This window comes from Cibotium barometz, chromosome 51 (assembly GCF_041138505.1).
Source record: "Cibotium barometz isolate CiBa-2024 chromosome 51, ASM4113850v1, whole genome shotgun sequence".
Classification (NCBI taxonomy): domain Eukaryota; kingdom Viridiplantae; phylum Streptophyta; class Polypodiopsida; order Cyatheales; family Cibotiaceae; genus Cibotium; species Cibotium barometz.
Window position 1 is genome coordinate 4,824,419 of NC_141096.1, and position 21,349 is coordinate 4,845,767.

Genomic DNA, 21,349 nt, shown 5'->3' on the forward strand with positions numbered 1-21,349 from the left:
TTTTGCCTTTAGTTCAAGCTGTTTTGAATGACTCTTTTTCTTCAGCTATTGGCAGGACTCCATATGAGGCAGCGTTTGGAAGACCTTTCCAGTCGTTGTTAACCAGGACTTCGTCTTCAGTACCGGAGGCAAACAGAGTGACGGAGTCTTACCAGGAGATTTTAGAGTCAGTAAAGGACAGATTGGCTAAAGCACAAGAGGCCTACACTCGACAGGCCAATAAAGACCGAAGGGATATGAAGTTTTCGGAAGGAGATTGGGTTTATCTTCGGATAATGAAGCAAAGATTGAAGCAGGTGGGCAAGCGATGCCCAAAGTTGTCTTTAAGGAGCTTCGGACCATTTCCCATCCGGAAAAAGATTAATGAGGTGTCTATGCAGTTAAAGCTACCTCCGAGTTGGACTATGCACGATGTATTTCATGTCAGTTGGTTAAAGCCATATGCAGGTCCATCCCCTTCAGAGGTCAAAGACGAAGCGGAACCAGACATTGTTGATAAAGCAGAAGTAATGGTTCCAGAACAGATCCTTCTGCACTGTTTCAAGCATGGCTCAGGCCGAAGACTACAACAGTTCCTCACGAAGTTTCAGGACCGAGGAACCCATGAAGCGGTATGGCTCGACAAAGAGTTCTTCGAAGACTATCCAGCGTTATTGACGGATTATTTGGAGGCTATGCAGCTTCCGTCAAGTTAAGCAGAAGGGGATGTCACGTGCATCCCGCACTTGGATGCCACGTAGACATTTCTGTACAGAAGGTGCAGGACCTGGGTCCCATGTGAGCCCAGTCCGGGACGAGTCAGCTAGGGATCCATCTCAGTCGTCCGAGGTCAAGTGTGCATTGTCCTGCACATGAGTCCAAGGTCAGATGTGCACTGTCCTGCACATGAAACAGTGCCAGTCCGCGCTGTGAGTCTCCCTCTAGAATGATGTCAGTGGTTCTGTGTATCTGGTATGGTATCGGATGCCAGATCACTGAGCAGACAGTGGTTAGGACAAGGGGCCAGCCCATAGGGCTACCCTGGGTCTCAGTGTTTGCATGGGAATGGTGTAGAACCACCCCCATGAGGGCGAGGAAGGCCCAGGCTGAACCCACCAGCCATGGAGGGGCTGTAGGACAGCCCTAGGGCAAAGATAAGGCTATTTCTAGGAGCTTACAGCCTGTATATGGCTGTAGGGCATGTATGGGGCAGCCCATACAGGCTGCCCAGCCCTGGGATTGTGGACAAAAGATGTGCCTAGCCCTTTAGAAGCAGGCGCCTGATGTCCAGCCAGCCAGGAAGAGATGCGCAGACTTTATGGGATTTTTTCCAGCATTTTTTGGGATTTAATTCAGCATTTATTGCTGAATTTTCACCAGTCGTGGGACATTGGTGCTGGCTGCCTGTTTATCAGCTGGCCGACTGCTCCTGATGGGAAGTATAAATAGTGGAAGCCATAATCCCAATCATTCATCTCATTATTCACCAAGAGCTCAAGCCAATCAAGGGTTAGACAAGCCAAGGAGATTGCTAAGCAAAGGGGTGGACTTCTGAAGGTCAAGGGCAGGGATTTCCCAGGCAAGAAAGGTCAAGAATTTTGTATTTGTTTTTAGATTTACATCATTCTAATAAAGCAAATACACCATCCGTGGTGGGGGCCCTACAGAGGGTTATTGGGACCCAATACTGTGTCCTCTCCATCTCCCCCTTCTCTCTCTATTTTCTACACATCTCCTTTCAGTTTGTGCGTTAATTTCCGTCGCGAAAAGAGTGCTGATTTCTGAGTTTTGAAGTTACCGATTCTTCTCCGAAGCTTTCGCATATTACAAAACTGAAGTTGTTCTCTGCTGAATACCTGAATGGGATTATGTGGGCTGAGGAGAGGATTTTATACCTCATCAGATCAGCAGTCGGCTGCCTCAAGAGGCTGTCGGCTGATGCATGAAGCTCCATGACTGGGAAAAGCCTAGTCGGCTGCTGAAAGTACCCTCACGACTGCTAACTGCGAGTCGGCCAGCATTAAATGCTGGTCGGGTACTGCACAACCAGTCGGCTGACCCTTAGATGCTGGTCAGAAACTGTATTCCCTGTCGGTTGGCCCACAGATGCTGGTCGGGTGTTGTAGCAATGCCTGTTGGCTGTTGCTCGACTGTGAGGCAAAGGCCTTGGGTGCCTTTGCAAGGCTAGCCAAGCTGAGGCTGCCTTGGGGCTGGCCCCCTTCTATGTGAATGCACCTTCAATGCTTTACATGCATCTAATGCTAAGGTTGAGACATACATGCTGCTGAATGATGCTTTCTCCAAGTGGGTTAAGAGGACTAACAACTGACTGACCTCTAAAGCTCAGAGATTGACCTACGTAGCTCATGCCTGACTGTCCCTGGACTGAGGGCTCACAATGGGGTCACGACGTACGACAAATAATCCTAGAAAAGCTTCTTACTTCTGTACAAACGTTGCACTGATGATCATGCTAGTGTGTCACTATGTACCCTAGTGCAAGGTGCACGTCTCAAGATGAGGGAGTTGAGGATTTTTCAGGCAGTGGTCAAGGTGTGACCATAAGGGCAAAGAATCAGGAAGAGGAAAGTGAAGGATCAGGTCAATTTGGGCAAGATGTGGCTTCAAGTTCGGTGCACATGCAAATGCCTGTTAGTAGCACACCGTCACGCCCACCTAAGTTGCCCATTGTGAATGCATTGAAGAGGGTAAGTGTGAAAGCAAACATCCAAAAGCAAGTTGTGGCAGCGGCTACAAGGGAGATAATCAAATTGTTCATTCAATGTGCATTATCCTTTCACATATTGAAGACAAAAGCGTTGGAAAAGTTGCATGAGGGCAGTGAGCCACATCGGCTATGAGTGGGAGGGACCTTCATACGAGGCCTTGCGCACCCGTGAGCTTAGGAGAGAGCGTATGCAAGTAGAGGAGGACATACAACCACTTAGAGCTACATGGGAGAAATATGGATGCAAACTTCTATGTGATGGATGGTCAGATGTACGTAAAAGAATAGTGTAGCATTTTGGGGTCCTCCTGCAAGAGCACTATGTTCTTAAAGGCTATCGATGCCTCTTTGCCAGGTACAGTGGTGAAAGGGCAGGTCATTTGGAAACACTTCTACGAGGTTGTGATGGAGAGAACATAGTGTAGGTTATTACAGATAATGGCTCTAATTGTGTCAATATAAGGTCACCGCGAAACATTTCACTATCGAAACAACGAAACGATGCTGAAACGATTTATTTTGGAACAAAACGTTTCACCACCAGGTAGGTGGACAATGAAATGTTGGATCGAAACGATCATATACATAAAATGTGAAGGTGCTGGCCAATAGTTATAAGATGATACTAGCATATTTATTGTTACGACCCTGTGTTTTTCCCTCTGGACAACAAGCAGGTGGGCACGGGCACGGGATGCATAGTGTGGACAGGCATCAGTTGAATGTGAAAAGGAAACTCATAAGTGTGGCCAGCCCAAGTGTGAAAGGGGACAAAAGGGAATTTTATTGTTTATAAGGTTTTTAAACCTTTGATGCTTAAAAATATTATTATTTTTATTTTGAAAAAGCATGCGTTTCTTCTAACCTTGGCTTTTGGCATTTTTGAGAAAAGCGCATCATCTCTTTATAAGGCGTAGGTTGGCGCATCCCCTCGAGAGGTTGCCTTGGTGGATCATCGTCCTGTGGCGTGTGGAGACGATCGTGTATCTGCACACATGCTGTAGAAACAAGACCTTGCAGCACCGCGCTTGAGGGCATGGAGCGGGCATGGCCTTCAACCTCCTCTTCTCTAGACGATCCGGCGTTGGAATCTTCCCCTTTGCCTGGAACTAACCCCGGCACAGAGAGGAGTCCCGCACATGTGCGAGGAGGCTTATCAAGGGCAGCTCGTTTTCCTGTCGCGGGCCAGCAGTCGCAGAATGATGAGGGAGTCCTCCATGATGATGAGAGAGGCTGCCGCAGAGCAGCTTGAAGAGCGGCAGAGTGACTGGGCATACTCTAAGCATGTGGACATATTGGACTTCATCTGGAGCCTCGCCTTTGGTTGCCTTCATTATTTTTGGGTTCCGTAGAAACGGGCAAGCCTCTGTAGCATGGAGCAGGCCTCTTACTGGTGGCGGCTGCATGTGTAGAAGCAGCCAAGCGAGCAACCTTCATCAAAGGGCTATGGTGCAGGTTCTTACAGAAGTTTCTGCAGAGAGCTTAGTCGAAGGACTGGGGGTGCTCTTCCAAGGAACCGGGGTCCATGATCAGAGCCTGGTTGATGGCGTGTCTGGAGCTATGATCGGTGGAGGAGATTAGAGATAGGCTTTTTCTCTTTCTATCTCTAGGTTTTGGCACCGTGCTTGGATGGTATATCTGTCATGGAAACATGACATTGGTTTTTGAGAAGAAACAGGACTTTGGTATTGAGGAAACAGACCTATGGTTTATGGGATACAGGTCTTTGGTTTATCGGATACAGGTCTTTGGTTTCGTGTGGAAAGCATGTCTCTGGATTCATGTGAACAGGTTCTAGTTTTCGCGAGGTTACATGCAAGCTGCGACTGTAGGAAGGACATATGGTTTGGTTCAACACTACTGCTGTTTGGGAAAAGGTTGTGGGATCCATGATAGAGATGGAGAAGACCTTTTCAAGCAGGGAGGTGTCGTATAGGTGTGTCTTCTCTATGGAATGCTTTGCTATACTAAGCGAGAGTTCTTATTGGGAAAAGTCTTGGGTGAAAAGCTAAAAGGGATCCTATTGGTAAAGGATTCGACAAGTTGTACTTTGTACTCATTTTTGATCAAGTAAAGAAATACCGCAAGGGGCGCCACTGCATTTTAGGGCCAATCGGTGTCCTTGTACTATTTGCAGGCTCCCCTGTTTGTTTTCCTTTTCCAGGTCCACATGGGTGTTGAAGTGTTTTGTGTGCGAGTGTTTATTTCACCGCCCGTTAGATTTCTGAAGGCCGGTTTCATTTATCATCAGTAAACAAAGAAGACATACAAAAGAGAAGAGAAAAGAACAAATAGGATGAAAGAAGGAAAGAGAGAATTATAAAAGCTAAAAAGCGCACAAAATCACAACCTTTTTTTCCACATGAAACGATATGGTTTCAATGTGCACATGAAATGTTTCAACACTGAAACGTGAAACGAGTTTCAAAGCCATCCAAACGAGTTTCATGGTGACCATGGTATGTTGCATGAGGAGTTTCCAAAAATTGTTTGGTCTCCTTGTGCATCACATAGCTTGAATTTGTTGATGGAGGATGTGGGAAAGATGCCGTGGGTTGCCAAAGTGTTGGCCACTTCAAAGTTTATTGTCAAATTTGTGACAAAGAGGCCAAAGGTGCTGAACATCTTTAGAGTAGAGAGCGAGCTGCAGCTCCAAAAACCCTCGTTTACTAGATTTGTGTATATGTTTATTCTAGTTGACAGGGTAGTACTACGAGTTTAGGCTGGACTCTTGCGCATAGTTGTTTCACGCGCATGGTTTGAGATGAATGAGGTGAAAAAAAGGAGGCCCAAATATGTGAAATTTGAAACCACAATAGTGGGAGTGGAAGCCTTTTGAAAGAAGGCTGAAGTGTTGGTGAGGATTCTACAGACATTCTATCATAGTGGTTGAGTGCTTTAGGTACGGTGCGGTATGGTACGTGTACGGTACGAGTACGTAAAGTACGCATCAAGATAAGTACTTTAAGTACGTTCACATTTTTTATTTTATATACATATAAAATAAGGAATATCTAGCATCCATACAAAAATAGCATGAAAGACAATGGTAATACTAAAATGAAAACTAATCTATTAACTACTGAGCAATGACCACTGACTAAAATAATTAAAAAACGGGTCAAATAAGTGTTGTACATTAAACCTCATATTTGGTACGAAGACCTTATCTGTACGAGGTACGGTACGTATGGAGTGGTACAAAAAGTACTCAAGGTACACATCGGATGAGTACGGGTACATAATGCAACTATGCATTCTATAGTGTCTTACGCATGACCGATATGGAGGGCAGCACACTTGGCTTATTGCATGAGTACATGAACAAGATTGGTGAATGCATTAATAAGACACAAGGCTTGGAAGAAGAGGAGTAAGTACATTACTGCATTGACTTGGAAGTTGTATCATTTATGCATAACACCCCTAATGAATTTTAATGTTTTATGTATAATGTTTTAATGAATCAATTAGGGTGACGGATCTTTGCAATGCGTGGCTCACTCGATGGGATTGGTTTCATAGACCAATTCATGTTGTTGCACACATCCTCCATCCTTTATGGAGAAATGATAAGCATTTCTTATGTGAGGAGTTGGAGGATGGTTGGAGAGAGTACATCAATGATTTGACTGGTGGAGATGTGCAATAGTTGAGAGAAACTGGAGTACTGGGCACCTCTTTCACACAAAGAAGAGGAACAGATTATCTACCGCGCAGCTGGAGCGTTTGGTATATTGCCACTGCAACCTTTGTCTTCTTGAGCAGAAAGGCAATCCCATTGAGCCTTGCCATGTGACTTGATCGACATCGAGAAGATGCTGTCCTAGACGAGCTTTGCCCCTACACCCCTACTCCTCTACTTGCACCACAGAGAGCCTTCACTTCCTACACCACCGGGGATGGAACATCATCTATGCTGTCCATAGTGGTTGCGTACTTTAGGTACGGTGCAGGACGATACGGTATGTGTACGAGTACGTAAAGTACGCATCGGGATAAGTACTTTAAGTACATTCACTTTAAAAAAATAATGTATATATAATAGAAAATACATATTATAAACCATTTATAATTTAACAACACTGGTACACAAAATTGCGCAAAAAACAATTGAAATTCAAACACCTATGTTCTATGAATGTCAAATGAGCTGCGAGCATACAACATGAAGTCCTGTTGAATGTGATATCCTAGAAGAAACGCCAATAGCCATATGGCCATCACAAAATAATATGACATAATACATGTTTGATCATAAATCATGAAAGTATTAGGATAGCCGCTAGTAGCTAAGGTGAACATGTGACTAGTCGGTTGTCACTATTGAAGTAAATATTGATATGCTAACCACTAACCAGTAAAAACGATTAGTCACCACAAGGACTAGCTAATGAATCAAGTCTCATGAGTCACCACTCACTCATCGTCATCCAAGCCTAAAGATGAGGATAATGAGTAGTTTCCATCTGTAAGCAGATTCCCATTAAAATCATATAGTGGCTCCCACTCCACCATATCATCTGGTATATCAGTACCTGATATCTTCCTAACAATGGTAGAGCGTCCACGTCTCTCCTGTGGAAGAGTGCATCTGGTGCTCTGGATCGCCTCTTACTAATTGCTTTGGCGGCTCTTCCTCTCCAATGTGCACCACGAGTATACACCTTGGTGCCTTTAGAGGTAAAAGATCATCTCTGTTGAGCTAAAGAAGTGAGGGAAGCGGTCGTGAGAGCTTGAGACTGAGCGCGAGTGACTCGTTTATCAATGCCCTCAAGCTCTCTGTGAAGCTGTCTGTATATCTCCTCTTGCTCATCACATACTATGTCGCTCTCCTCGGCATGCTACTACTTGCGACCCTGGAGCTCCTCAACATCAATCTACATACCATGTATACACTAGTAGTTAAAACTTTTAAGTACGGGTACTATGTCGCTCTTCTCGATATGCTTTTGTTTGCGATGCTTGAGCTCCTCAACATCAACCTACATACTATGTATTCAATAGTAGTTATTAGTGACTAGTCACTTTAAACTATTTTTTAAGTGCAGGTACGGAAAGCATGGTACCTGTACGGTATGTATTGAAAGTACTCAACGGATGAGTACGAGTACGAAATGCAACTATGACGCCACCTACAGTGTAACATGTGGAAACTTCGAGGGAGATCGGTAACTTCAATGCTTAGAAAACAGCACACGTTTCACGATAAAAATAACGCACAAAATTGAATATAGATGTGCAGAAAAATAGAGAGAGAGAAAGAAAGAAAGAAAGTCGGCCTCTAGTAGACGTTACTTTTTTTTTCGTGAAATGGTGTGCTGTTTTCTAAGCATTGAAGTTACCGATCTATGAGACAAATCAATGTACAACTGTCAATGTCCTCTGGATGTCCAGGAAAAAAAAGGACAAAATAAACATGAAATAAACTATGAAAGTACTGAGCTAGTGGGGGGGGGGGGGTTGATGGATGGAGCACTACTGCTAAAGGCTCAATACGCAACCTATATGCGTAGGGTGTACAAGAATGCAATGCAGATCTGTCTAGCTCCAACCAGTACCATAATGGGGGTGTAATATGTGATACATAGGCGATGGCGAGGCAAAACTCCCTCGGAGCATGATCTCCGGGTGCGAGTGTAAGTGAGCTAGCCGCTCTTGGATATGGTGCTGATGTCGAGCCCGTATCTCTGTAATCTCCCTCTGATGTAGTCGAGAGGGAGAAGAGGACACCCTCTGTAGGGCCCCCACCACGGATGGTGTATTTGCTTTTATTAGAATGATGCAAAATCTGAAATAAAAGACTGAACCTGAACCTTCTTGGCTGAGATAGATCTCTGCCCTTGACTAACGCTTCTCCCTTGGCTGTCCTGGCCCTTGAGTTAGCTTCAGCACCTTGTCAATTATGAGATGATTGGACTGAATTATGCCTTGGGTATTTATACCCCCTAAAGATGCTGGCCGGTTGTTTTATCAGGGTCGGTTTGCTGAAAAGAGACCCGCGACCTGTTTAAATTAAATGCTTATATTGCCATCGTTTCGCCTACTGCCCTGGCCGCCTGGCTGGGCTGCTGTCCAGGCTGTTTGGGCAGTCCCTATGCTCTGGCCGCCTAGGCCCTACAGTCCTGGCTGCCCTTATGGGCTAGCCGACTGGTGGGCTGGCCCAAAGGCTAGTCGGCTGCCTGGCCAAGCCCTCTTGGGTGCCGATAGCCTGCCCAGTCCCTCCTTGGGATGGTGGGCAAGTCTTGGGGCTTGCCTGGCCCCTCTGCCCAAACATGGGATATAATACTCCCTTTCTGGGGTAGCCTTAAAGGATTCCCCTCTCTACTTGCAACCTACACAGATGTTTGGCATCTGGTCATAGACCAAACACACAAAGCAACTGACGTCATTCCAAAGGGAGACTCGCAGCGCGGACTGGCAGTGTTTCATGTGCATGACAATGCACACCTGACCTCGGACGAATGGACTGGAACCATGGCTGACTCGTCCCAAATTGGGCTCACATGGGACCAGTTTTCCACCCCAGGTCCTGCACCTTCTTGTTCAGATATGTCTACGTGGCATCCAAGTGCGGGATGCACGTGACATCCCCTTCTGCTTAACTTGACGAAAGCTGCATAGCCTCCAAATAGTCCTCAAAAAAGCCGGATAGTCGTCGAAGAACTCTTTGTCAAGCCATACCTTATCGTGGGTCCCTTGGTCCTAAAACTTTGTGAGAAGCTGTCTTTGCTTTTGGCCCGAGCCATGCTTGAAACGGTGCAAAAGGATCTGTTCTAGAACCATCACTTCAATTTCATCAATGATATCTGGTTCTGCTTCGTCTTTCACTTCTGAAGGGATCGGACCTGCATATGGTTTTAACCAACTCACATGGAACACATCGTGCATAGTCCAACTCGGAGGTAGCTTGAACTTCATTGAAACCTCGTAATCTTTTTCTGGATGGGAAAAGGTCCGAAGCTCCTAGATGACAACTTTGGGCATCGCTTGCCCACCTGTTTCAACTTCTGCTTCATAATCCAAAGATACATCCAATCACCTTCCGAAAACTTCATATCCCTTCGGTCTTTGTTGGCCTGTCGAGTGTAGGCCTCCTGCGTTTTAGCCAATCTGTCTTTTACTGATTCCAAAATCTCGTGGTAAGACTCAGTCAATCTTAGGTACTGAAGACGAGGTTCTGGTCAATAGCGACTGGAATGGTCTTCCAAACGTTGCTTCATATGGACTCTTGCCAATAGTTGAAGAAAAAGAATCATTCAAAACAGCTTGAACTAAAGGCAAATAAGATTCCCACTTACCTTGCTGATCGTGGACATAACACGTCGACACATCAAAGGCCAACTGGTTCTAGATTTTTGTCTGGCCGTCCGTCTGTGGGTGAAATGCACTGGAAAAATTCACTGTTATTCCTGTAGGAGGAATCGACTGCTGGAGTTCCATGCTAGTTTATGTAAGGGCTAGATAATTTTTGTGGATGCTATGGAGTATAAGAATTCGAATTTAGGCTTACAGTTTTGTTTTAATCTCCTACTTGGATTCACAAGATTGTGAATTTAATATGAGTGGAAGATAATGTTTATTTGGGCATGGAGGCTGATTGAATCTGCCTAGGAGGCTTAGGATTAGTAAGGATGAGGTCAAAAGCTAACTAGAGGCTAATAATGGCTAAAACTAGCCAATAATAGTCTGGTTATTAGTATATGAGTGAACTTTGGGACTCCCCTCATTAGAGCCAAATGGCGTGGCGCGCCTTGTGCTCTCACTAATGGCGGTGGCACCATTGCTGGCACTGATGCTCGCGATGCCACTACCTTTGTCGCTAGTGGCAGATGTCGGCTGGTTGCCAAGGGGTGTCCTCCATTGGCTTGTTTGGGGGGGGGGGGGGGGGGGGGGGGGGGGGGGGCGGGGGTTAGCTCCAAGCTGCTCGCTAGAGTTTTGTTAACGAGCACTTGACCAGCAAGTTAGATCGAATGTAAGAGGCAACGTGCATTCTTTCGGGCTCGGACCTCGGAACTCTTTCTTTTTTCTAGGAAGGATGGAGGAGTTTCTTGACATTATAGGCCCCTAATGTGGCTTCCCCCCTCTGCCCTCCCACCCCTTCCCTTTGATATAACCTCGAGCGGCCAGTCATGGAGGGAGCTCCTCCTTTCATGTTTTTTTGTACAGATTGAGTGCATTCTTGTAGTGTTTATACTCTGTCACTCTAGTAGGTTTTCTTTTACTAATTAAAGGACCTTCTCTTGGAAAGGCTCACTTCCAATTATTTGAGGGATCCTCGCGGTGAAGACATCTACCAAGGCGTGATACATCACGGCCAAGGCCAAGAGTAGCTGCAAGCGGGCATGTTGCTCAACAATTAAAGAATGAAGATCCCAAATGCTTCGCAATACTTTGCAACTTTCGTGTCCACTCAGCATTCCATATGGGGTTGCTGAGAGACCCAAAAAATCTTCCAAGTAGACTGGTAGTGTACTCTTGATTGGTAGGATGAGGAGAGAATCTTGCTACATCACTTGGAGATCCCTAGTATAGGTGGGCTAGACAATCAGATCCTCAAGTTATGTACGAGGGAGAAGATTTGGACAAGGCCATTTTGATTTGTAGAGTGGTCGCTAAACCTATCACCCTAGATGCACTGCCCGTATATATGCAAGGATGGTCCCGTAGTCTTAAACACTACACTGGTACACCTTTGGCATTGCATTACCCTTGTATATTTTTTTTTGGAGACAATTGGGAGATACAACTGGGAGAGACACATCTCCATGTTTCGGTTTCTCAAGCACTGCGGACTCCTCCCCCCCCCCGAACCTTCCCTCACATTCAAGCTTGAAGCTTCATAGTTTGTAAGTGTTTTAAAAAAAACCGTATTTTATTGTACGGTATCCCAAAATTTCATATCGTACCAAAAATTCCCGTTCGGTATCATATTTTCGTACTGTGACGAGTATGGTGTTATGGGACACCAAGGCATGATGTCAAGGCTTGGTTGACTCACAACAATCTAGAAGTCAATCCATGGAGTGGTTCCGGAATGGGACCTATGGTTGGGAGGAGAGTCACTAGCCAAATTCTATTGTGGTCATCGACATCAAATCTGACGCAAACAGCTTTAAACCTATTAGGGTTTCCATCTATGTAGGACTTAACATTGCTAGTGTGGTTGTTATTGCTAGTTTTCATTTTCATTTAACTAACGGTGTTACTAACGGAAATAATGAGCATTTTTAGGACATATTGAAGTCTGTAACGTTCAAGAAGAAAAGGCATAAAGATGAGCTAGAAAGAATGCCAGCCATAAACGACATCAGGATGTCGAGGCTTTGGATATTCCGAGACAGCCATCTGCTCTTCTCTCTCTCTTCCATATTCTCTTCCCAAATCAGCAAATTAACGCACGCCTTAATCACAATTAAAAGCACGCCTTAAGCACAATTAAAAGCTTCCACTACACCTCATGTAACATTAGATCAGGGTTGGGTGCTGATGTCATGAGTTGCAATGCCTTAACCTCTAGTCTATGATTTAGTTGATGATCCTAGCATTTTTCATTTTCATCAGGAGTGATTGGTGTCTCGAGTTGGAATGCCTAAACCTCTAGTTTATGCTTTAGTTGATGATCCTAGCATTTTCATTTTTGTTAGGAGTGATTGGTGTCATTATAATGCATATGTAGTGGATGAAGTTAGAGGGTGATTTGTTTTATAACTAATTATGCTACAGGTGCGAAGTCACGATGCCATGTTCATGTCTACGAGGATGTATCCACATATTAAGACATGCCATGCTGATAAGTTATCTTGTAAGTAAACAAAATGGAAGTTCATTTCTTTGTCTTCTTGGAATGCTTGCTATGAAATGAAGATGATGATGATGTATATGTAAATTGGTATTATTTTTAATCTAGGCTCAGTATACATGTCAATTCCGCTTGATTACAGGGACACAGCATGCATACTCTTGGAGCAATAATGGAGCTGATGCTGCACAAGGTGTAGACCAGGAGCCGAATACAGAGTTGTCCATTGGCTGGACTGCTCCCAAAAAGCGATATCCAATAGCAGCAAGTTGTTATGATATGATGATAATGATGTATATGTAAATTGGTATGATGGTAATGTAGGCTCAGTATAAATGTCAATTCCGCTTGACTACAGGGACACAACATACATATTCTTGGTGCAATAGTGGAGCTGATGCTGCACAAGACCAGGAGCTGAATACAGAGACTGCTCCCAAAAAGCAATATCCAATAGCGTCAGGTTTGCAGTATGCATGTTAGAGAAGCAAACATTTTTACGAATCAAAATTTTGGGCTATTGAAAGTGTAGTCATTTGGTTTCATAGGGATCGATAGGGTTGGAAATACTGGAGTTATCAAGCAGGTAAGCATGTCTGTGTATTGTATTTTGCATTAAGACTTTCTTCTTTTTAGCCATCACCTGCAACTGTGCATGTGTAGTATTCTTGTTGCTAGATGACAACCCCTGACCCTCAGTACGCTCATGTAAGCAGAAAAGTAAGGACTTATTAGTTGCAAATGATGCTGCTACTATTCAGTCTGAAGCACACCAACCTGCAAATCTCCAAGGTCTGTTGTCGGGCAAGATTTCTTCGATGATGTGCTGCTGTTGCATGTAGAGCATAATCACATTTTCCCTTCTTTACCTCAGCCATTGCTCCGCACATCATACCAAGAGCATTTCCTGCCACTGTTCCTGTGAAGGCCTATGTGCCAGCAGCCTGCGCTGCAAACAGGTATTGCATTCATAGTCTCTTGTCAGTGTGAGTTGTGATGCAGAATTCGAGAGAACATGGCATCCTTATCAAGTGTCTGACTGGTTGCTTTCTTTTGTAAACAGGCAGAAGATGCAGCCAGCAGTGGCAGTGACCCCGACTGCTGTCACCTTTTCTACTTTGCAACCAAGCATACAAGGTCTGTTTGCCCCCCCTGCAGGCTTGCGTCATGGGCTTGTGCCTGCCAGCATCCACTGGCTTGATAGCTGTGTTAGTTCTGCATCTTCGAACCGTTACTAATTGTAAGCTCTCTGTACAAAGTTTTACGTGTCATGCACTGGCACATGTTGGTTGCAACGGTTGTGTTACCTTGGGAGGACTTTTTTGAGTTGTGTTGACTCGCTACATGTGTTTGGAGGATTTAAAGTCTGAAATGCCCTCTTTTTGAAGCTCTGGAGGATCTGACATGAGATCATATGCTTACAGAGCTGCAACTTAAGACTTTCAATTATAAGTCTTAGGAGGAACTAAGAAAGGGTTTTGGATGGTCGGTTGTCCTCGGTTAGAAAACCATATATCAGATGTAGCTTCATTTCTAGTTCAGCAAAATGGATTTACACCTCATACACCGGAATGAATTTCTCCTCTTTGGAATAGAAAAAAGGGGGAAGGTACAAGCCTAAAGGAATGTAGGGGGATGGAGAGTTGCCAAACATTTGCTATAGATTTGAGTCTCTCCAAGAAAAAATAACAACGTGAGATGTTGGAAATAAGAACTTAAAAGGTTCAGCACGACCGAAGCTTTTCTTGCACAGCATTGGTACAAGAGCAAATATTCATCATAGTCTTTACATTTTTCTCGTCAGTCTCTTAAGTGGCCATTTCCTTGTATGTCCATATTTGATAAAGATCTCAAAATGTTGTGACTTACATGATACTTTGTTTGAAATAAACTCCTAGTACGTGATGGTTGAATGCCATTGTTAGATTCGTTCTTGTTGCTTTTGAACATCTTTTGATTGGTGCAAGAAAATAGAAGTACAAACTTAAGGTTTCCATCCAAAGGTCTTCTTGTCTTTTGTGCACAGCAAATGATGCATTACTCTCCTTGTCAGGACGTAGGCCTATATTGATTGGTGCAAGAAAATAGAAGTACAAACTTAAGGTTTCCATCCAAAGGTCTTCTTGTCTTTTGTGCACAGCAAATGATGCATTACTTTCCTTGTCAGGACGTAGGCCTATATTTTGATTTGCAATGTGAAGTGCTGGATGAGAAGCATCAATGCTTAGTTACTTGTTAAAAGCAGAGAATCCTTGCGCATAACAACTATAAGGTTTCCATGATTACTGATTGCCTCTTAAATGTGTTAAGAATTTCTTAAAATAGTGTAACAGTGCCATTTAAGAACTAATCTATCTTCTCATCATGCACCAAATTATAGATGCTTTTTGTACCCATGCAGAATTTTAAGATGCATAAATCAATTGTTTTACTTCTTCCCTTCTTGCAATCATTACTTTGTAAGATTTCGAAAGACGGCATACAGTCAACCTTTGGGTAATTCCCACTTTGAGGAAATAGTGATAGGTAGGGTCAAGTTTGCCTTGATTTTAAAGTATAACAAGAAGTAATGACCTAGATAAATATTTTGGTGTATGAATGAAGTGTAAATCATCCATTCATTGAGTAGAGAGGAGAATAGAAGATGACATAGTATTGGGTCCCAATTTACCCATTGAAGGCCTCCCCCTTAAGCATGTATGCAGGAGTTTTTGCTTATATTATTTATTTGGAGAATTGTTGAATGCTGTTTGAGAACAAGCGATATGATTGCCCAACTCAAAGACGAGGAAGACAGTACATCAGTTGAGTATCCACCGATCCAAGGACATGGTAGAAGACTTTTCTAGGCCACTTATGCAAGTCTAGGATTGCACAACAAGAGAGCTCTCTAGCTTTAAGAACTTGTACTCGAGACTCTTCAACGGGATTTATCTAATATAACTTGGAAGGGGATGATTGCCAATGTTGATACAAATTTTGAACGGTTGCTATAAAAAAAGAATTGTGAATGTGCACGCTTTGTATTATGTGTTAACAAGAGCTAGATGTTTCTCTTAGAAACCCTTCCGCTTGTTGTTTTAGTCCACCAAGGGCTCATAGTCTGAGTTAATGGGATGTAGCCCTCGGCAACCTTCTCACTATATACTATTCAACACAAAACCTTATGTTTACAATCCTACTAAACACATCATTATATTTATCTATACTCTTAGGGTAAGATTTAAAAAGAGGTTATTGCATGTTTAGTGCATATGTGATGGTGCAAAATGAAGGTTCAAGTCTACATGTGATTCTAGTGGAGATAATAGTATCATCCTAAGGGAACCCCAACAAGAGTAACCATTGCAAGGAAATAGGAGGATTGACACAACATTGCGGAAGCCGTGTAGAGGATGGACTTAACAATGCAATTATTGAGAGGGAAATAGGTGGATTGACATTACTTAACAATGCAATTATTGAGAGGGAAGTAGGTGGATTGACATTACAGATAAACAAAATGTCAAACCCTTGACATTTGAGAGAAAAAAAAGGGACCCTTGACATTGAGAGAGAAAAAGGTTGCATGGTGTCCTTAAACATTTGCAAGTACAAACATGGCGCCCTCAATGAAATATAAAGGCTAGTGACACAAAAAGCAGTTAGTAAAACACCCACGAGGATGGGAAAAAGCAATAGGAGAAAAAAGTGGTGCAACGTCACAATCTAGGGTTCAATGAATTTATTAGAAAACATATCAAAATAATCTGGTGCATCATCACAATTTAGGGTTTGATTTGTTTATGACAAGGCTTGTGATATGCTAGCGGAATAAAAATGCTCATGGTTTTTCCAGATCTGGGGAATAATTGAGGATATTGGGATGGTGAATTAACGGTGGTTGAAACATAAGACTTGTTGGTGGAAGTAAATAATTATTAGCTATGGTGCATCATTAAGTTAAATTTGTGATCTATGGTCTTGGTTAATATATATTGAACTTAAGCATTGGTATTATTCTAAAATTGATGATTGTGGAGGATGGGTATTCAATACAATAGTGTAAGCATTGGCGAAAAAAGGATCAGCTCTGCTGGAAGCAACGTAGAAAACCCATCAGTTAATTAAATTGCGCTAATACCATAAATAGAGTCATACTATATAAAAAAATAAATTGAGCTAATACCATAAATAGAATAATACTATATAAAATATTGAATCTCTGTTTAGGACATGTACTAGTCAAACCTTCTAGTGAAAGCCTCTTAGAAACAATGGTTGGAAAAGGAGGCTATAATTAAGAAAATTTATCTCAATTTTAGACAAACATCAAATTTAGTCAACTTTTGAAGGTAAAGCTAGTTTATGGCCTTCAAATTGAAGGTTAGGGTAAGCATTTAAATTTCCGCCTTGGTCTAGTGCTCGAACAAAACGACTTCTTAGTGTATCTTTACTTGCTCGAATTATAAAAAAATGATTAAGATTTTTCATTGCCCTTATTTTGAAAATTCCCTTAATTATATATTTAATTATAAAATCGGCATGTAGTATATATTAAAAGCAGGTAGATTGAGAAGTTGTCATTGGTTTAAAATGTTTGTGTTGAGGGATGAGAATGAGACAAACATGAGGCATATTTTCTCATGCCAAGTAACTAACATCAATATTGAACACACTTATCCATGTAAATGAAAACACAATCACCTTCTTGGTGGAATAGAAAAAACAATCACCTTCTTGGTGGAATAGAAACCCTAAAAAAACTTAATTTCAATAATATTTTGAATTGACACTTACATACTGACTAATCATACTAATTGAAAGACAAAATCCAATCTTGAAGAAGCACTTCCATAAATTAAAGGATATATAAGTTCTTAATAGCATTAAACATTCATCAAGCATCCACCAATCAAATTTCTTAAATATATGGATACATTTATTTAAAACCCCCACATTAAAATATCATACAATTCTTTCCTATAGAAAACTTACCCACCATGAAAGTTGAAGGAGATAGGTTCGATCTTCTCTCAATTAATACTAAATTAATGTAAAAAGACAAAGGATGAGGATTTTGAGTTTACAAATTACAACTTAAAGTCTATATAACATCTGGAAAATACTAAGGTTTGAATATTTTGAGTGTGCCCATGCATGGCGCTTTCTCATCTTCTCTCTCAACGACTTCTCCTTGCATGGGAGTGTGGGTGTAATTCGAGCCTCACACACACACACACACACACACACACACACACACACACACACACACACACACACATGCCAGGGTATGCTTGTTTTAGGGAGAAAATATAACGTAGGAGGATTGGGGAAGGAAGATGGCAAGGAGAGGAGCATGGCGGGCGAAGCAATGGTCTCATGATATTTCTAAGTGTGGCAATCATTTCAACATGCACTTCACTTGATGTCCCATGGCTTGAAGTACCCTTTAGTACTCATAAGGTCCATAAAGTTGCATCCAAGTTAGGCTTTGCTCTAAGTAGTCTCCAGATGTTTGGGCTTCAAAGGTCAAATCTTCAAGCAAACCTAAATTGATGAGTTCACCCTCTTCAGAGAAATCTTGAGAATTTAGAAGCACCCTAATCCAGGCCTTGAAATTGATAACTATAGGATGCAATGGGGCATAGAAGAGATCACTAGGGCTTTCTAGACTAATATCCCCATAGAAGAGATCACTAGGGCTTTCTAGACTAATATCCCCATGAAGAATGGCCATTACAAATGTTGGGGCATTTTGTTTTGATATATTTTTAAAAACCCACTGCACTATCTCGCTGTTCAAAGGAGTCTCAAAGTCCATGTCTTTCACAATCATGGATAGTAAAAGGATAGAGGTGTAAAAATTATGGGTCTTTGCAAGAGTTCTCGGGGAAATAACTAAGGTAGCTAGATTAGAGACATGGTTAGAAATGGTATCAAGTAATGTACCTGCTCCTTGTGCCACTGAAGAAGACTCGTCCTCTTCATACTAATTCTGCTTCTGGAGAGTAGACTTCAATTCTCTTACTTTGTCCATAGCTTCATCATGATACTTTGTGTAGTCTTCCTGTGTCTTTTGTAGCTGTTGGAATAAACTATCCTTTTCTGCCTTATGCTTGAGGTTTAGCCTGATTTCCTCTTCAGTTTGCTTTTGAAGCTATTGTACCAGACTTTCCTTGGCTTCCTATAGTCTACACTCCAAGTCACTACATTATGCTGTCAAGTCTTTCACCTTAGCCATTTCCTCAACAACCTTGCTGTGAACCTGATTCCTGTCTACTGTTACCAAGGCAAGTTCTTTTCTTGAAGTTTATAGCTCTCTTATGAGATGCTAGTTTTGTTTTTTTACCTTTTCATAATGACCCTTAAGCATGTTAGCATTTGGAGCCCACTTTAGAGACACCATTTTTGCCACTTCAACATTGGCCACCAATTCACTGATTTGCTCTGCTTGGCTGGCTGATTCCTTGAGCTGGGCTTTGAGCTATGTTATTTGAGTATTCTGTTGGTCAATGACTTGTTGCTCGTCTAGTGCCTTTTGTTTGTAAAATTTTGCAACCGTTTGGTTTAGTACCCTTGTCAACTCTAAAAGCTACAGCCCTGATTCCTCCTCTGCTTGTTCTATGTCTAGTCCAAACAAAGTGACTACCTGCTGATGTACTTGTTGCACTTTAGGGTTTAGGACTTCCTTTTCAATCCTTTGCTTCTTTTGTTAGAGGTTCAGAGGGTTTTGACACTTCTTTAGGCATTTGAGTGGTTATCCGTGAATCAATTTTAATCTTGCCTTTAGGGTCAACTGTTGCTGTTGTCGTTAATGCGGACTGTGCTTGTGGAGAGATTAGAATAGGGGTTTCCCTACACATAGATGAAGATTCAACTTGCACATGTTGGCTGCTTCTGCTATGAGAGCCTTGATCTCCCTGGTCGTGCCTTTGAGCTTCTTATCCTACGAGAGTAGGAATGTTGACACCCTCTTCTTTAAGGATCTTTCTAGCCCCATAATCCAGAACTTGCTTTAGAAGATAGGGATTACCAATTGTATACTTATGGTCTACACAATAAGCAATGAGATTGTTAAAGATTATATGTGCCCAATCTTCCTCGCGGCCTTCTGCAACCATAAAGACAGCCCAAGAGTTTATCCTATTATGTCTATCAATGTATTTCACCTAAGTGAGAAGACAGACTACCACATACAAGCCATTTCTACTATAGGATCCCGGCTCTATGCAAAGAATTCTCCATGCGGTGACTTACTCCATTTTTTCATGTGCTTACTTATGTCTATGGTGCCTATTTTTACTTTTGAATATGACACCTCTAAAGGGAGGCCAAATGCTTCAATGATTAACTTTCTGTGTGCAGCTTAATCTCAGCCTCATAGTCTCCTATGGTTACTACACGCACCCCCCTGTCTGCATCATAAGATTTTAGAAATTCGGTTATGAGAATAGGGTCATAGTAAGGATTCCAGAAAGCTACCATCTGTGTTAAGATTACAAGCTCGATGATAGCTGGAGTCAAGCAAGATATGTGCTGGCATGGTAGACAGTAGCATGTGTGTGACAATAAATGGCCGCGTCCAGCTGGCCACAATGTGTGGACATTAGATAGGGTTATTTGGTGTGTGAACACAGTACATGTACTGTGTGAACACAGTACATGTAGTGTGTGGTTGTGTAGTCTTCTTCTATTATGCATTGTGTGAGAGTGGATATGGCTTCCCTCTATGGTTAGGGTTATATTCATCTATTAGGGTTTGCTCTTGTGTGTGTGTGCTCTCTCTCATTATCTATCTTTTATCATGGTATTAGAGCCTGGTGCTCTCTATTAGGGTTTTGTGAGTGAGTGAAGAAGAGGGAACAACTCTGTGGAGCTATCCATTGGGCCTTGGAGCACACACCTACTCAATAGATCTGAAAGCTAAGGACCACGGGTAAGCAAAGTTGAACACCCTTGAGCGGATTGTACGTGATTTGACACAAGCAAAGTAAGATTTGAGTTGCCCAAAGCAAGTGGAAATTCTGGTTTTTGCAAGCTTTAATGGAAAGCTTGAGAGCTTGATTGGAAGAGGCAAATGCATGTAATAGGTGAAGGACACATGTGTATGGCATTGGTGATTGGAATAGCAACAATTATGCAAACCCATGATTGATTTGGAGAAAATCTATGTGTTATTGAAGAGGTCAAAATTTTGGTTTTTGAGCTACAGAAGAACAGAGATGCATGCATGAAATTGGAGCCATTGGAGGGTCACTCTATGCACATTGAAGTGATTAGAGCATAGCGCACCCCAAACACTTGCCACATTCAACCAAGGCTTAGTGGAGTAATTAAATCATCTATAGGAGGGCTGGAAACTAGCACAGAAATCCACATGCCACATTCAACCAAGGCTTAGTGGAGTAATTAAATCACCTATAGGAGGGTTGGAAATTAGCACAGAAATCCACATGGGAGAAGAAAATTTGAAACAAGCTCGAATGGAGGTATATCTTGCACAAGGAGCTTAGCAATTGATCCGTACACATGTATGTACCTTTGGATAGAGCTTAACAATTGATCCACACACATCTACATGAGGGCTGAAATCCACATGGGAGAAGAAAATTTGAAAAAAGCTCGAATGGAGGTATATCTTGCACAAGGAGCTTAGCAATTGATCCGCACACATGTATGTACCTTTGGATAGAACCCACGAGCTCTCATTTGGGTGTAATGAAGCCAAAGGAGCTAATTAATGCATGATTAATAGAGCTATTAATTGTGATTAGTGAACAGAGCTTCACTTAATTAACAATTACTCTCTCCACTTTCACAATTGAACTAATTTCTTGCATACGGAGTTAGAGGACATT

The 21,349-nt window shown here is 42.4% G+C and overlaps 1 protein-coding gene across 2 annotated transcripts in view; it reads left to right on the forward strand.

Annotated features, from left to right (window-relative positions):
* Window positions 1-14,220, forward strand: part of LOC147609234 (cyclin-dependent kinase F-4-like) — a 70,105-nt gene extending 55,885 nt beyond the window's left edge. For both annotated transcript variants that reach the window (XM_086787806.1, XM_086787805.1), the window contains 7 exons: window positions 12,434-12,512; window positions 12,652-12,777; window positions 12,868-12,972; window positions 13,058-13,095; window positions 13,226-13,301; window positions 13,384-13,468; window positions 13,573-14,220. In XM_086787806.1, the coding sequence (XP_086643932.1) occupies window positions 12,434-12,512; window positions 12,652-12,777; window positions 12,868-12,972; window positions 13,058-13,095; window positions 13,226-13,301; window positions 13,384-13,468; window positions 13,573-13,747 (684 nt within the window). In that variant the 3' untranslated portion in view covers window positions 13,748-14,220. The remainder of the gene's footprint in view (window positions 1-12,433; window positions 12,513-12,651; window positions 12,778-12,867; window positions 12,973-13,057; window positions 13,096-13,225; window positions 13,302-13,383; window positions 13,469-13,572) is intronic.
* The last annotated feature ends 7,129 nt before the right edge of the window (window positions 14,221-21,349 follow it).